Source organism: Ammospiza nelsoni, chromosome 3, assembly GCF_027579445.1.
Source record: "Ammospiza nelsoni isolate bAmmNel1 chromosome 3, bAmmNel1.pri, whole genome shotgun sequence".
Classification (NCBI taxonomy): Eukaryota; Metazoa; Chordata; class Aves; order Passeriformes; family Passerellidae; genus Ammospiza; species Ammospiza nelsoni.
Window position 1 is genome coordinate 97586046 of NC_080635.1, and position 15803 is coordinate 97601848.

Genomic DNA, 15803 nt, shown 5'->3' on the forward strand with positions numbered 1-15803 from the left:
ACAAAAGCTTTCAGTGTGCAATTCTTAGTGCAGTTATCTTGCTATGATACATTACAAATATAGACTGAGTCTTTCATTGAAAGGACAAATATCCCTAACTATTCATCTTAACAGTTTGGAGACTTCCTTTTGATTTAAAAATACTTAATACAGCTTGTGTATAAGGTATTAAGCTTCTACAACTTTTCACATAAAGCTCAAATTTGAGAAATATGTTGGCCGTATATTTTGTCTCTGGGACTTGAACATTTCATTGTGTTCTCACAGGAAAGCATACAATAACATTAGTTACAGCTTATCACCTACAGTCTGGATGGTATTCCAGTGTCTCCTTGTTTTCATGGTTTGAAAGCTTTGTGTTCACTCAGTAACTGTGACAGTCACTGTGAGTTGTTGACTCATGAATCACAGTCTAAAGCAGAGTTGCAGGTGGATAATTTTTCCTGACAGATTTTTCTTAGACTATGGTTGTGTTATGAAGCATGTCAGAGAACTTGTTTACTTTGACTAGAGCTGTCCTGTGAAGGTGGTAATGTCCATCACTTAATTGCATGTTAACTCTTTCAGAGCTGTTTTAGTGTTGCTTGAAGAGCCTTTGGGATGTCTTTGCAGATATATAACTTTTGAATTGTTCAGTTGGGCTTTAAGAAAAGGTGAAAATCTGTTTGATATCCATATGTAGTACTTCTGTTCAATGTAGAAGTGCAGAAAGTATCTTGGAGCTTTGCTTACTGTTCTACAACATTTTTACCTTCAGTGCCTTCAATTTGGATATTACTGTTCAATTATGTGACTGCTTCTCAGACTTCAAGAAAAATTCTGTTTCCTGTGAAGCAAGTACTAGATGGAGAATCCTTTTTCTGCTTTATATTTGGGATGGTCAGTTTATGACTGGCTCTTATTGGGACTGACAAAACAGAATAACATGTTCAGGAATTGCATTTAATCTTCAAGGTCTTTTACCATGTTAGCATAGTGTCTACATTCAAACTTCTGTTATCATATGTCTTTGTATTGTGTCCTCAAGTGTTCTTGCTTTAATTGTTTTACTACTGCTAAATATCTATGAGCATGTGATTTGTTGTTAAAGGCAAAACTTTTTCTTTAAGTAGAAAGCCTCTTTTGAGGATTATTTTATTCAAAGCTTACTCAAAGATGAAGCTGTTAGTTTTTCAATTCAGTCAAAAGCTTCACATCTTAAGATCCCAGGGAATTGAGTATTGGCCAACATGAGGTGGTTGAGTAATGTTAAATCAGTCTAATTTCTTTCTACAAAATGTGTCCTTTCCTTTTTTATGGATTATTACACTTTCATCTGATACTCTCAGCAACAAGAGAAATGTGTTATTCTACAGGAGTTTTAAAATTGTTTTTAGGGAAAACAACCTCCAGAGCACGTAGATATGTTTGCTCAATATGTGAACAAAACTATAGGATATGAAACATGGAAGTCTGCTCAAAAATAATGTTTGCAGTATTGCATCTGTGTTTTCATGGTGTAATTCACAGCTGTTTGGAGCAAACTGGAAATGCCTAAGGTAATATAAGGAAGTCAAGTGCTCTGTTTTGAGATCTCCATGAGCAGAGATGCCCACTCTTTCCAAGACTCAACTCCTTTTGTCCTGACTCTGGAGTGGCACAGAGGGGAAATAGGGAGTTGCCATCAGTCCATAAAACTCTACTCTGCCTTTGCTTCCTCTTCACATTTTGTTTCTATTCCAGTGTGAGTGGACTCCATGAACTGTAGTTCCTCTCAGAAGCACGTGTGGGATTTCTGTAGGCTGCAGCTTCCTTTAGAAAATATCCTCTTGTTCTGATCTGGGGCTCTCCATGGGCCAAGTGTGGCTATTTGCTCCTGCATAGTCCTCTCAACAGGCTGGAGTAGAAATGTCTTACTCCATTCTCTGGAGCAGCACCTCTTTTGCTGAGCTTGGTGTCTGTATACAGGATGAATATTAACAATTTTTGGAAGTTATTTTTGAGGCTTTTTAAACAAGTACCAACTGTTTGTGGATTTCTTAATGTTAGATGTCACTTCATAAGACAGGCATATTCCAGAGGTGATACAAATACCTGTCTAGTGGGCATAGCTGGCAGAAGGTAATGAAGAATTATGAGATTCAGACTCTTGGTCTCTATTGGTTTTCAATATCTATTTCCCATACAGCTAATACCTAGTAGGATTTGCTGTGGAAAGGTAAAATCTTAGTACATTTAATTATGTGGAAATGCAAAACTTCATACTTACCTTGATATTGATCTCTAAATCTATATCTAATAAGACCTACATAATTTGAGGGGTTCTGTAAGTGATGTTCTAATATTGTGTTAGAGTTTGCAGATGGAAGTTTATCTTCAGAATTTAATGAACAATAATAGTATTGTATCTCTGAGAGTCTTTAATGAGTAGCTGTAATAAAGTTGTTAACCTTTTCATGATGGTTGTGTGCCAAGTTTTGAGGCTAATAAAACTGTGAAACTCCCTCATTCACGTGGAAGACCATGCATTGTGCACCTGCATTTAGAATTTTGAAATGACTTTGTTGAGGTCTCAGGTCTAGCAATCTGAAAATGTTGTTTTGGGAAGTTCAGTGCACTTACCTGATTGTATTCCATGACTAGGGTTTCTAGGAAAATACGGTGAAACTGTTGGAACTGTAACTGAATGAGTTTCCTATCTGGGCTCTCTTCTGTGTATCATCCCCTAAACTCAGGGGAGAAGATTGTGAGGGAGAAAACCTGTCAGGAGGGAGAATAGTTTCCTGAACTAGCTGCTAATCCAGGAAACACAGTCGGTGGTGTTCTGGTTGAGATGGCTTGGAGAATCAATTCTTGGGGGGAGTGCTGTATTTGTTAGGCATAACAAAAACACTTCTCTGTTTTAATGAAGACCTGGCATTTGGGATTGGTTGAGTTTTTCATCACTCCCAAGTGTCTTGGTCATTGTGCATTTCAGAATAGTGCTACAGAAGGGAGCTGTTACTCAGGAAGGGTGAGATGTTCCTTGTAAGCTGTGCACGGGTTGCCTCCTGTTGGAAGGTGGGCACGCATGGGGTGGTCAAGGCTTTCCAGATAATAAAGAGAATACAGGTTGTGAATTCTACTAAATGCTATTTTTGTTAAATGTAATGTGTCATCTCTTCTCTTAATGTCACTTTTGACATTGGGGTAGATTTTTGTATTACACTAGAGCATGTGATATCAGTACTTGACAAACTGTGTTTAACATGGAGCACTTCTCTCAAGTATTTACCAAAAAGTTACTGTTTCAAGTGTATTTAAGCTGTGAAGTGCTCCAAGATCATTAGTTTGTTATTGAAACAAAGGCAAGTGTTCACTTCTTGCATCAACTGCCGACACTTTCAGTTAAATTGTTCTAAATTTTTTACTTGTAGATTGTGTGGGGAGTGTTCTTCATCATTGTGGCCTTGCTCTTCACTGTCTCCCTGTTCTTGTCAAAGTAAGTGCATTTCAGCATTTTCCTTGACCATTTAAATTACCTAGTTTCTACTCTAATAGAAAAATTTGGATGGTTGCCTCAACCCCCTTCTTTTCAATATTACATTTCTGTCAATAGAGTTGCACTTCTCATTATAATAGTTTATATTGAAATGGAGCAAAATGTACCAAAGCAAACTGAAGAAAGAACATTTTTTTAGGTGGGGAACAGTTCTGGTTCAGCAGAGAAATTAAGTATATATGTTCAGGAAGTTTGAATTCAGATGACAGAAGTATTTTGCTTGCTTGTATGAGTCTTATTGCAGTTACTTTGACTAGTTAACAGTTGCTTAAAATCTTGCAGTAAATTACATGTTTAATCCATTTTGATGTGCATTACACACAGAAATAGTTTTAGAGTGTCAAAAGCAACATACCCAGCTGCAAATCTGGTAGATGTCAGTGTGGATTGACACTAACCAAAGGTCTCAAATATTGGCATTTTTCATCTGTTAGACTGGGAAAATATGCTTTATGACCCAAACCAGTGAAAAGCAAAAATGCTGAGGAGATGCAGAAATCCATATATCTTTCACAGAACAAGTGCCCTGAGTGTGGTAAAGCAAAGCATGTGTCTGTATAGATGTTAGACAGCTGTCATCTCTGGGATTAGTTCAGTTTGTTGTTTTGTTTTTGTTTTTTTTTTCTTTTGAGTTGCCCTTGCAAAACTAAAAACAAAGCTCTGAGAGAGCCACGGTACTTAACCAGTTTTTCTAATTACTGCAGTTTGGACAAAGCTCTGCATTCAGCTGGCTTCGACTCAGGATTTATAATTCTGGGAACCAATCTGACCAATCCATTGAATATGCTGTTACCAGTTCTTCAAAGGGTAAGTAAAGAAGTGGTGATGTGCATATGTAGGGATGCTCTTCCATTTCCTTTTCAACTTCTCCCCAAGTAATTCATTAAAACAATATTGTCTAAATGTGTGTTCAGTAAAAGCAAGGTAACTTGTTATTAGTTACTATCTACTGATATGAAAATCTTGGGTGAGTGAAATCTAGTTTGGGCAAGGAAGGTGGTGCTTGAAACTGATATCAATGTGATGAGACTACAGTGGCAACAGAGAATGACAACTGCTATCACTTAGGCCTTTTTAGTCAAGTAAATGCTACTTTTCACTTTTTAATATATTGCACACTGAAAAAAATGCAACATTGGCTATATTATAGTGAGGCATTAGTCTTGGAAGCAAACCCAATGTAAAACCATGCAGCAGCTAACTTTAGTAGAGTTGAATGGCAACAAGTACACGTACAAATTTGAGTTTGTCATGAGTAAACTGAGAAAAGAAAAGCTTTGGTATTAAGCTAGTGCTTTATTCCCCCTCCAGTTGAGGTATTCCTGTATTGTTGGTGTAATGGGTCAGCACAATGCATTGCTTCCTCATAGGTTTTAAAACTGTTGAACATCTAAGCTTGTAGTTCACTGAGAAAAGTGTGTTCAGCAGCAATATTATGTCAAGCTTTTATTAATGTAAATATAAGTTTTGTATGCAAATATGATCAGAAAAATAGTCACAAATATGCAGTCCTAAAATAATTGTTGCCACTGTGGACGTGTCATTCTGTGGGTGTATTTAAAATAATTAAGTATTTCTTGGTCTAAAAATGCATAACACTTCAAAATTAAGGCATGTCTTAAATTAATAAAAATGCTTAATGCTTTTCCAGATTGTCTAAGCTCTATTAGCAGCAAGCTGTGTTAGCTATATTTGGAGTCAGCTATGTAAAATAGGACTCTGACAACCTCAGATATAAGCTATAGAAGTAGAAGCTACTTAGTTTTGAGTGGGAGAAGAGCTTTTTTCCTTTTTAACTGCTTGTGTTCTTGTTTTAGGTTTTTCCGCTTGATTATATTCTTATCACAACCATTGTTATGTATTTTATCTTCACTTCAATGGCAGGGATTCGAAATATGGGAATATGGTTCTTCTGGACAAGGGTAAATTAAAGAGTTTGTTTCTAATACTCAGATATTTAAAAAATATGTGCTCTTGAATATATTTAAGATTTTTGTATTGCTTCATGAATGTGGGGTGTTTCCAATAGCATTGTCTGTATGTCTAATGAGTGTTAAAAGCCTGTTGTACCATTTGCACTGCTTTTGGGAAGTGTTTCATTTTACCAAGTTATCAGACTTCTGGGCCATTAATACAAATAGAACTTAATTTGGTTGAGTAGCTGTGCTTTGCAATTTAGGTAAATACACCTGAAAACCTGCTTTGAACCACTGGAATTAAGTTGCCAGAAGATAATTTTAGCAACCTCCCACTTCTGGCAGTAGATTTAAAACTTATTTGAACTAAAGAGCTTTCTGAATGCCTTCAGAAAAAAAAAGCTATTTCATTGTATTAACATTTGTTTTTCTGATTTTAGCTTTATAAAATCAGACGAGGAAAAACTCGACCTCAAGCACTCTTGTTTCTCTGTATGATACTTCTGTTGATAGTTCTTCATACAAGTTACATGATTTACAGTCTTGCCCCACAGTATGTAATGTATGGAAGCCAGAAATACCTGGTACAGGTGAGATGCCTTTTTTTTTGTTTAACTTTTATTTTGTGTATTAAGAATGTACTGTTTACAGAAACTCTGAAAGTCAGATGCATTTTCAATTTTCAAAGAGATTTTGGTAGGCATTTTCTTAAATACTAGAAGGGCTCTTGGTAATACACAAGCCAGAAACTGATTGCACTATATATGACACAGCTTAATTTCCCAAGAAATTGTGACTTAGTCATCTCAAGACTTAGTGTGAAACTGAGGTTTGTTTTACTCCTTCTGATAAGACAGTTGATAACTTCCACTAGATCTTGTGCTGGTCTGCTTAGGTTGCTGAGTGACTGCAGGGATGATTATTTTGAATGTGTAAAGCTGTGTACAGAATGAAATCAATACTGTTCCACGGTTGATGATTTTTTATCATGACAGTAGAATAGAATTGGTACAGTAGAAAATAATAAACTGAGTGGAGCTAAGTGTGTGCACATTCATCACATTTCAGGCACTTTGGACTGTCCACCTTAATGAAACTCCAAGCAGTTCTTGCACTGTAAAAAATTCTACAGAATTAAGCAATTAAAATTTAAACCTCTGACTTAGTTATTGTACTTTTGTGTATTTCAAGGTTTTGATTTAAGTATTTCATCTTCTGTACCTGAAGAATTAAATTATTGTATTACGTCTTAGTTTGAGTGGCAGCCTGCATATTTATGGGGAAGTTCAAAGTTGCATATCAGAAGCATCTTGAGAGGTTTCATGGATGGCTGTTTATTAAGGTCTGGTATCTTACAGGGGTAGAGTTCATTAGATCTGATATTGCCAATGTAGACAAATAACCAGGTTATGAACTGGTTGCTTATTCAGACACAATGAAGTCAAGATCCCTTGGTGTGCTGTTTGATGTTTAAGTGTCACAAAGACAAAACAGTTGAGCTGGAGTGGTCAAAAGAAAAGATTTAAATGAGATTGAAGTGATTGGATGCTGCTTTGAGCTTTTGGAATATTTCTGTAATTCTCTGGGAGGGTGTTCCTGTGGGAGGACAACACACCTGCTTTACACACCAAGCACCTGCTGACATCCTTCAGCTGCCACAAATTAGTAGTTTTTGTACTTTATTACTATCAATTCTCTTAGTTTAAACAGTGGATACAGAATTCTTGGGGCAAAAGGATTACAAGAGAAATTGAAATTGGAACAGTGTTAAATAGGCTAGAGAAGAGGAACTTGCTCAACTTAATGTGTTGGTGTGGTAGGATTGTCACTGCAGGAAGTGGAGGTCTCAGTAAATGCTACTCACTGCTGTCTTTACATTTGAATTCTCTGGTAATGGGCAATTGGTCATCCTGATACCAATCCAAGCACAGTAATAGAATCACTGTAGCGAATGTGAATATTTGGTGTTTAGGAAACATAATTCATTTTATTAGATTTTATGCTAAATATACCTAACACAAAATAAACATGCTTAGATGTGCATTGGCTCAACTTGTCTAAATTAGGGTAGTAGTAGCATGAAACTAAGATGAAAGTCAGTTTAGGTGTGTTTACACAGAGCTTTATCATAAAGTTTGTAGATAGCATGGAAGATTTGAAGAGAAAATAATAAAGGCAGTTAGCTTGCAGTTTGTTTTGCTTTATGAATAAAATAAAATGTGTGTATATTACAGGAGGCAGAAGGATTGAGATTTAAACACTTGCATGTTAGCTGTTTATGACAAGAGGTATCTGCAGAAAAATACATAATTTCTGAGGAAAAAAGGTCAAGAGAATAGAGCACATCAGTAGACAGGCTCTTGTCATTCTTGCAGCTATTGCAATATAATCCTGATCAGCACTGCAAGAAGGATTAGCTGCAATGGTTGAGAAGAGCTGTAACTTTCTGTTTAAAGGATTACAAAATGTTCTGGTCAAGGTAGCCATCCTGAGTATTCAGGTTATGTCTCATTTCAAAGAGCTGTGTTTTAAGTACATAATCTGAGTAGAAACTGGTTTTATTGTTAAAATAACCTGAGACATAAAGAATGTGCTGGTAAATTACACCTGGGCTTCTCTGGCATACCAGATAGATACAAGGTTTTCTGAGAACATCCTCTCCAAGAGTATTTCAGAATGTATCAGAAACATTTTCTGTGTCTGACTACCTTGGAAAGTTGGATGTTAAATTGTGAGATTTTGAAGTGGGGAGAGATGGAGTCTGGGAATGAAGAGAAGCAAGGTATTTTTCTGTGGAGGTAGTAATGAAGAGGTTCTTAAGAGTTATTGAATTGGTGATTATGGATTTAGGAATGTCCAGGAACACAACCAGAAGCAGGGCATGTGAACTAGGCATAGCAGGCTTCCTGATGATGAGAACCATAGAACCCGATGCACCAGCTCACTTTGACAGTCCAGGTTTTCATTGTGCTCTCACACTACAGTTGATTTCATCCTTTAGAATTCACCACTGGTAACCAACAGTGTGTAAGAACAAAGCAATAAATGAGCATTATTCCAGGAAAGCTTAGTGGATGGATGGGCTGACAAACATGTGTATGACAGTCTGGTGGCTCATAGACTGTGTGAAAGGAGCACTTCCCCCCTCTGCTTTGCTCTACAGTAATTCCAAATCTAGTGATGCGTAAAGCTAGGTTGTTATCACAATCCATAGTAATGCATAGGATAGGTTAGGTTCCTGTTTGAATCTTGGACTGTTTCCTTTGGAGACTGTTACTCTTGGCAAAAGCTTTTAATTTTTAATTTGGAAGTGCTGGTAACTTTCCTTTTAACTGAATATATATATATATATGTGAAAGTGGAGCTTTTGTGAGGCAATTATCATTAAATAGACCTGGGCTACTTGCTTTATTAACTCTGAGCACTGGTGTGTTCAAAGCATGTGACCCCAATTCATCAAAAGTGTCTTCAGCTCTGGTGTCTGTAGGAAACTTTTGAAAATTTCTTCTGGATGTTGTGCCCATACCAACTGAATCCCTCTGCAGGAATTTGTTCAACTTTCATAGCTCTTCAGACACCAAGAATAGCTTAGTTTCACCTCTTGAAGCAATTTGTCTTAACTGTTAATCAGCAATGACTCTTTATAACCTTTCACAAAGAAAGAATTGTATCCACTTCTAGGTTACCTCCTTAGCTTTCTAGCCGGAAATACTTGAGGTATTATTCCTATTTCTATTCAATAAGGCCAAGGGTTACTTGCCTTTGTCTGAAAGACAGACCACTGCTTGCTGATATTTGTAGCCAGTGGACCTTTTAAGACTTGATTGACCCAGACAGGAATTTAAAAGCCAGTACTTGCCATAAGCAACGTGGATACTTTTCCAGAATAGCAATGATCACTTTCTTTCTTCAGTCATCACATAGATAATTTGGAGGAGTGGAGCTAAATTGCAGGACTCAGTCTCTCCATTGTCAGCAGCAGGAATCCAGAAGTATCATGCCTTGGATGGCTAAGTATGGAAACAGATCTTTTCAAGTTCTTAACATAAGCAGAAACTAATCATGTAGGTGTAACAGGCTGTATGCAAACCCTTTATATAATAGCTTGCTATTTTCTGAGGTGTCCAAAATGTGTCAGCCCTTGAAGCACATACTGAGTTATTGTCCTTAGTTTTTGTCTCATGCTTGGCCTTGATGCATCCTGCTTTCTGCTTTGGAGTAGATGGGATAACTGACCACTAAAGTTTTCCTCTGGCAATACTTATACTAAAAATGTCTGAACTTATAGGAGTGTTCATGGATGATAGTGATATAAGACCTGAAAAAAGGCATAGATGTTGTCTAAAAAAGTCCATAGGTCTAGCTATTGCTGTATTTAAAGTTCTGTTAATATGGTAAAGTGAATGAGGATAAGGAAGGCAAAACTTTGAAATGGCTATGTTTTGGTTGTTTTGTGCTTTTGGTGTGTCCATGGAATTTTACAAGATATGATACTGTTCTTCTGAAAGAAGTGCTGGCTGTGACAGCAGTGTAAGCTGGAATAGTGACAGTCAGCTGGAATACATTCTGGAGATGGGAAACTGCTAAATGCACACTTAATGATGGAAATTTCATGTGTTCTGTTCTTACCCTGTTGTTTGTCTACACGTTCTCTTGTGTTCCCGATCCCTGTGACTGAGTCATATTCAATTTAGATCCATTTTTTACGGCAGTCTCCCCACTTTCATGGCCTTGCATGAAACAAAATTAGCTGCATGTACAAATTGCTACTTTTTTGTACAGACACCGAGTTGTTTCTCTTGACTGTTCAAAGTGAAAGCTGAATTTGCTTAATATTGATAGACTTCCTCAGAGAAGTTAGAGCTTAGTTTTATGTGCCAGCTTGTACTGATTGCTGATATGTTTTAAGGAACTTCTTTCAGTCTGAAGAAAAGGTGTTGAGTCTTACTGCTTTCTTTAGAGGATTTTCTGTTTGGGAAATCATGAGGGTGCAAGGAAGTACAAGTAGGTATATGACCCTTTAAAGTGAATCAAGGTATAAAAAATCATTGTAGAGCAAAGGATTTACATTGCACTCTGCTAAAATTATTCACTGATTGTTCAAAAATGTGGAACACAGAGTTCATGTTCCCTGAAAGGGTCAGTTTTCCAAAGATTTGGGACATTTAAGCAGGTACATTTGGGTTTTCAATAGTTCACTCAAGCATAATTTTTCTTCTTCCACTCGGGCAGTCCAAGTATGTTGCATGCTACCATCTGCCTTTTAGACCAGAAGTAAACTGTATTCATTATCACTATCATTTCTAACAATTCTGTGATGTCTTCATCGCCAAAGTTGATTTTCCGATTAATTTTATGCACAGTTAAAAGGTTTCTTTTCAGACCTCAAGTATATTTTTTACAAGTCTTCAAAAAGAACACAAGCTATTAATTGTTCTGTTAATGAAGTCATACTTAAAAATGTTCTTGTTTTACGGCTCACAGCTTACTGTGCTTATGCTGTTCAAAAATAATACTTTTGATTAGTCTACAAGACTTAGGGTTTTTTTAAATTAATTCACTGGAAAATATATTTGGTTTCTGCGTTATCATTGTCTATGGAAGACCACTTCGTGAAGACTAATGTACTAATTTTCCATATTTACAATGCAGAGTAATAAGACAATTGATGGTCAGCCAAGGAATGTGACACTTGTGTCTAAAGACTGTGATGCAGATGCACCTGAAGGTAAGATAAATTAGTTGCTTTTATTTCTATTGTGATAGGTACATGCTCAGCTGTAATAAGCAGCTTAATCTGTCTTGATGGCTTTCATTTGCCTAACATGAAGCTTTGATGTATAGTTAAGTTAAAGCTTACTTTATTCATTTGAAGGAATGACTATTTTTAGTAGAAACCATGGGTAACAAAGCATTCCAGTTAAATTTAAAATCTCACATTTGCTTTAATGTGTATGTAGAAGATCTTAAAAATAAATCCCAGCTGGTGAATAGCTTAGCATTGAAAGTGCACTTCACTGAGTCTGTTTATCATACAAACATGCAGACAAGTATTCTATTTGGTCTCTCAAGGTACTCAGAAAAACAAAGGTCTGAGCTTCTCAGTGGAACTTGAGATTCTCAGTGGAAACTTACAGATAAGAGAACTACATAATTTTTAATGAGATGTAAATGTGGGCTCTTCCATGAGCAACAATAGCAGTAGAATTAGAAATCTTAGACTATTTTTCTCTAATTCTCTTAGAGGTATGCTGGGGATAATAGGGAATGATAAATTTTCTCAGCTGTATTACTAAATGCCCCCTTTTTGACTGTTACTTGGGCAGAAGATGTATTATGGTTGTTCTGGAGTTAAGTAATGACTAGCAAGCAGCTGGATAGTGCTGGAGTGTTCCTTGACTTTCTATCTATGCAGACCTTAGTGGCTGATTTTTATTTTTTGAGACTAGTAACATTTTATTTAGTGCTTATTCCTCTGTGGAACTTGAGTAAGGTTGTGAGTGACTTCTAGCCTGGTTTTATTAAAAAACCAAGCTAATTGAAATCATGCTGGTTTTATTTTTTGCAGTGTTCCTTTACACTTCCTTTCCTTCTGCATATATACGGTTTTTTCACAGTTTGAATTGCAGAAGGTATTGCAATACTGATAGTACTCTTTAAGATCACAAACATGTTGATTGCTAACACTGATCTCAGCATAAGATTTGTACCCTTCAGAATGGTCCAGACTTTTTTGAACCCAAGCCTTCAATTGTTCTTACTCTGGCCAACTTTCAGCTCCTCTGTATGAACAGCAATTGTATTATGCACTCATAATACAATTGCTGTTCATACAGAGGAGCTGAAAGTCATCTGTATGTAAAGCTGAAAATGCTTTACAGTGTTGGTTATTTAATAGAAAAGATAAATAGCTGTCCTGGGATTCATAAAGTTAAAGGGTTTTGAGAGAATGGTTAAAAAGGGCAGGCCTCAGGCAGAAGTTTTGTTAACATTGCAAATACAGCGAAAAGTTTTCTGAGCAGTAGAGTGGATGTGACAAATAGCACAATAGACCTCTGTAGAACTGGCCTTATTGATTGCAACAAGGTTATTTAATGTGTATCTATAGAAGGTTAGTATGAATGGATCTCTGTGCCTTGTCTCTTATGAACAAGTCTTTGTTTTAACTACCATTATGTGTGTTTCATATGATTGGATAGAATTCTGGTCAATGTGTTTTGCTCTATATGTGATTAGCTGAAATCTAGGCCAAGATGGTTTTATGCTATGCTGTAATGTCACACCCCCTTGGCATTTCCTGTGGATCAGCAAGCTGTTAACATCCGGTCTCCATTGTCCTAACAATGTTCTGAGACTGATGTGCTGAATAAATGGCTCATGTCACTGGTCTGGATCTGCCCCGTCTCCGTTTGATTGTAAATAGGTGCCGTAGCACTGTGTTCTCCTCTTATTATCAGTATTCTGTAACACCTGATTTTTTGACTGCTTCTTGGAGTTCTTAATACCCACTCAGTTTTTCTCGACTTTTGTTATTGGAAAGTATGGAACTTAATTTATTTTTGTTCTAGAAGAGGTAACTGGACCATTAGTTCTTTGTTCTGAGTCTGTCAAGCCAGGTCTCCTCTGCAAGGCATTCCCTTGTATTAATCTTCCAATTTATTGTGTGTATCTTCAAATTTATACATATGTTAGTCATGTTCCTGGTGGTTCATAGCAGGATGTTTTCCTGTTTTTTTCCCTTAATTAAAACATTCTTTTTTTTTTAATGGCTGTTTTTAGATGTAATGCAGTTTCAAGTATTTAGATACTTTGACAAATATAATTGTTCAATTAATGTTTAAGCTGTCCTGTTTTTGTGATTAAATAGGGAAACTCTGGCAAAATTTAGAAGAACAAATTTGTTGCCTTTCAAAATGAGATCACTTTTGTCCAAATTGTACAGATGTTTGTTTCTTGTAAGCAGCTTCTTGACTTGGCCCGTATCTGCTGAAAGCAGAATATACTCACTGGCATTGATAAGCTTGTTAGTCTTGACCTTTGTGAAAGAAATTAAAGTAGTCTGATTTCTTCAGACTTTGCTTAATTATAGAAACTGGGGTTAGATTTAAATAAACTTGCTCAATTCCACCCATACTTGAATTTTTTTGAACATTTGTAATATTTTACATGATTTTCTTTCTTAGTTTACTTTCATCAATGGAAACAATATGCTGATGCTTAAAACTAATCTTCTGATGTACTGAACAGAAGTTGGTTTGTGTAAATGATGGCTTTGGTTTGTCATCATGTTGTTGCAGTGGCTATCTCTGAGTCATGGTCTCCTTTCTTAATAGAAGAGAGCTGAACATGTTGATATGCTGCTCTGTGCTGAGCTGGTATAAGTAGAAAATGGGTGGATATTTTTTAAATGTGAATATCAATGTGATCAAAAGGCTTAAGTAGAGTTGTGTTAACTGTAGGTAATACATTCAGGCCATTCAGGTATTTTTATAACTGAAAGAAAAGTTTATTTTGTAACAATCAACTTTTTTAAAAAAGTTGCATCAGTGAAAACACTTCAATGATTGTTTAATCTAGTCAGTTTTAGAAACTGAAGATATAATCCTTACCTTGGAATACCTGCAATTTTTAATAGCTGGTAACAAAACTAGTGAAAAGTAGATGCTACTCTTTTCTGTGATCAGACAGAGCATCTTGACAAGTCAGATTTATTTCAAAGGTAGGAACTAAACTTAAATACAATTTCTCTTATTTTTAAGGATAGTAGATGTGGGCAAAAATAGATGCCAATAACTTTAAGATAAAGAAAGATTGGTCAAGTACTTTCAGTTTGAATTGCCTTCTTTGGTACTAGGGTTTTGTGTAAACCAGTGAACTATAACTACATGCAAACATTCATTTGTCTCCTCAATTTTGTTCCACTTTACCTGATTTAATTCTAACAGGTGTTTTTCCTTAAACATAAAGCAAGCAATGACCTTTTAATGGCTGTGCTGATAGATAAGCTTAAAGCAATCTGCTGTCTTACTGAACGCTCAGATGTTGGAGATATGATCTCTACTTACTGTTACGAAGTAAATTATTGGTTTTTGTCTGAGATGGTAGAAGAGACCTGATCAAGTTGTAACAGCTAATACTTCAGGCTGTATTGGGCAGTGTTTCCTGTAGATTTGTTTCAAACAAATGTTTTGCTTGGTCCAAAGGACAATTTCACTTCCTGGAGAAACACAAAGCAGTTAAAATGCAATCTTACAGAAAACACATTCTTGAGTATTTACAGTTATATATATGTTTTAGCATTGTTATCTGCTTTCATTCAGCAAAGCTTGTCTCTATTTACTCCTGATATGCAGGAGGTAAATCTGTTTTATACTCAGATAAGGGCCATAATAGTGTAACTACATGAAACAGAATAAAGACAAAAAATAATAGAGCAGGGTACATCTTTTAAGTCAAGTACCTTTTTTTAGTTCATCATCTTGCACAACAAGTTTGTGTTTTGGTTAACTTAAAAGGCTCTTTAAGTAGTCTTTCGGGGGCAGCAAATTATTTTTGTTCTAAGTTATATTTGTTACAGGCAAAACAAGCTTTAGTTTTCCATGTTCAATACAGTTGGGCAAAAATATCATTTGATGACTGTTCTCAAGGCTAATGACAGCTGAAATGCTGGGTCCACAATTCACTTGAATATAAGGTAAAGCAAAGAAGTTCAATTATTTGATTAAACCTCTTGGCAGCAGGATTAATGTGTTGAAAACTTGGTATAGGTTTGCCTTAACAGGTTAATGGGATTTAATGTAAATGAGCAATGACTCAGCTGGAAGCCTGAACTATGAGATCTGACAAACACTATCTTCCTCTTTCTAGATTAAAAGATCTAGTTTTTAAGCATCACTCACTTTAAATGTATAACTTGCTCTGAATCCCCCTTGGATTCTCTTCTTTCATTGAGGCAGTGAGCCCTGCCCAAGGCCTGTTACATGCTGGGTGCAGTCTATCTGCTTGGCCTTTTTCATAGACCCAAGCTGATTTGGAGCTACATGTGAAGTGAGAAAAAAAAAAATCTCATTTCTTAGGCTTTGAAATTACTTGATCTGTGTTGCCTTTTTAGACACACTTATTGGTAGAAGTCAAAGTGCTCAGGAACTCAGGCTTTTATTTTTGCCTGAATATAGAATATTTTGACTGGATATAGACATTACTCAAGCTGGAAAGGAGGCCCAAATACAAATGGCAAAACAGGAGCATATTCTGTTTCTCTTCTAGAGAAATGCAGATGTGCAGAGGGAAACCACAAACAAGTTTCTTAGAAGCCTCTATTATTATTGTATTAGTAATTTTGTATGAAGAGTTGTATGACTATAGGT

The 15803-nt window shown here is 36.2% G+C and overlaps 1 protein-coding gene across 1 annotated transcript in view; it reads left to right on the plus strand.

The window, feature by feature from the left end:
• Positions 1-15803, plus strand: part of LMBRD1 (LMBR1 domain containing 1) — a 63279-nt gene that overhangs the window by 40361 nt on the left and 7115 nt on the right. Inside the window, exons 10-14 of the mRNA XM_059468712.1 lie at positions 3396-3460; positions 4225-4327; positions 5338-5442; positions 5877-6026; positions 11089-11164. Coding sequence (XP_059324695.1) covers positions 3396-3460; positions 4225-4327; positions 5338-5442; positions 5877-6026; positions 11089-11164 — 499 coding nt within the window. The remainder of the gene's footprint in view (positions 1-3395; positions 3461-4224; positions 4328-5337; positions 5443-5876; positions 6027-11088; positions 11165-15803) is intronic.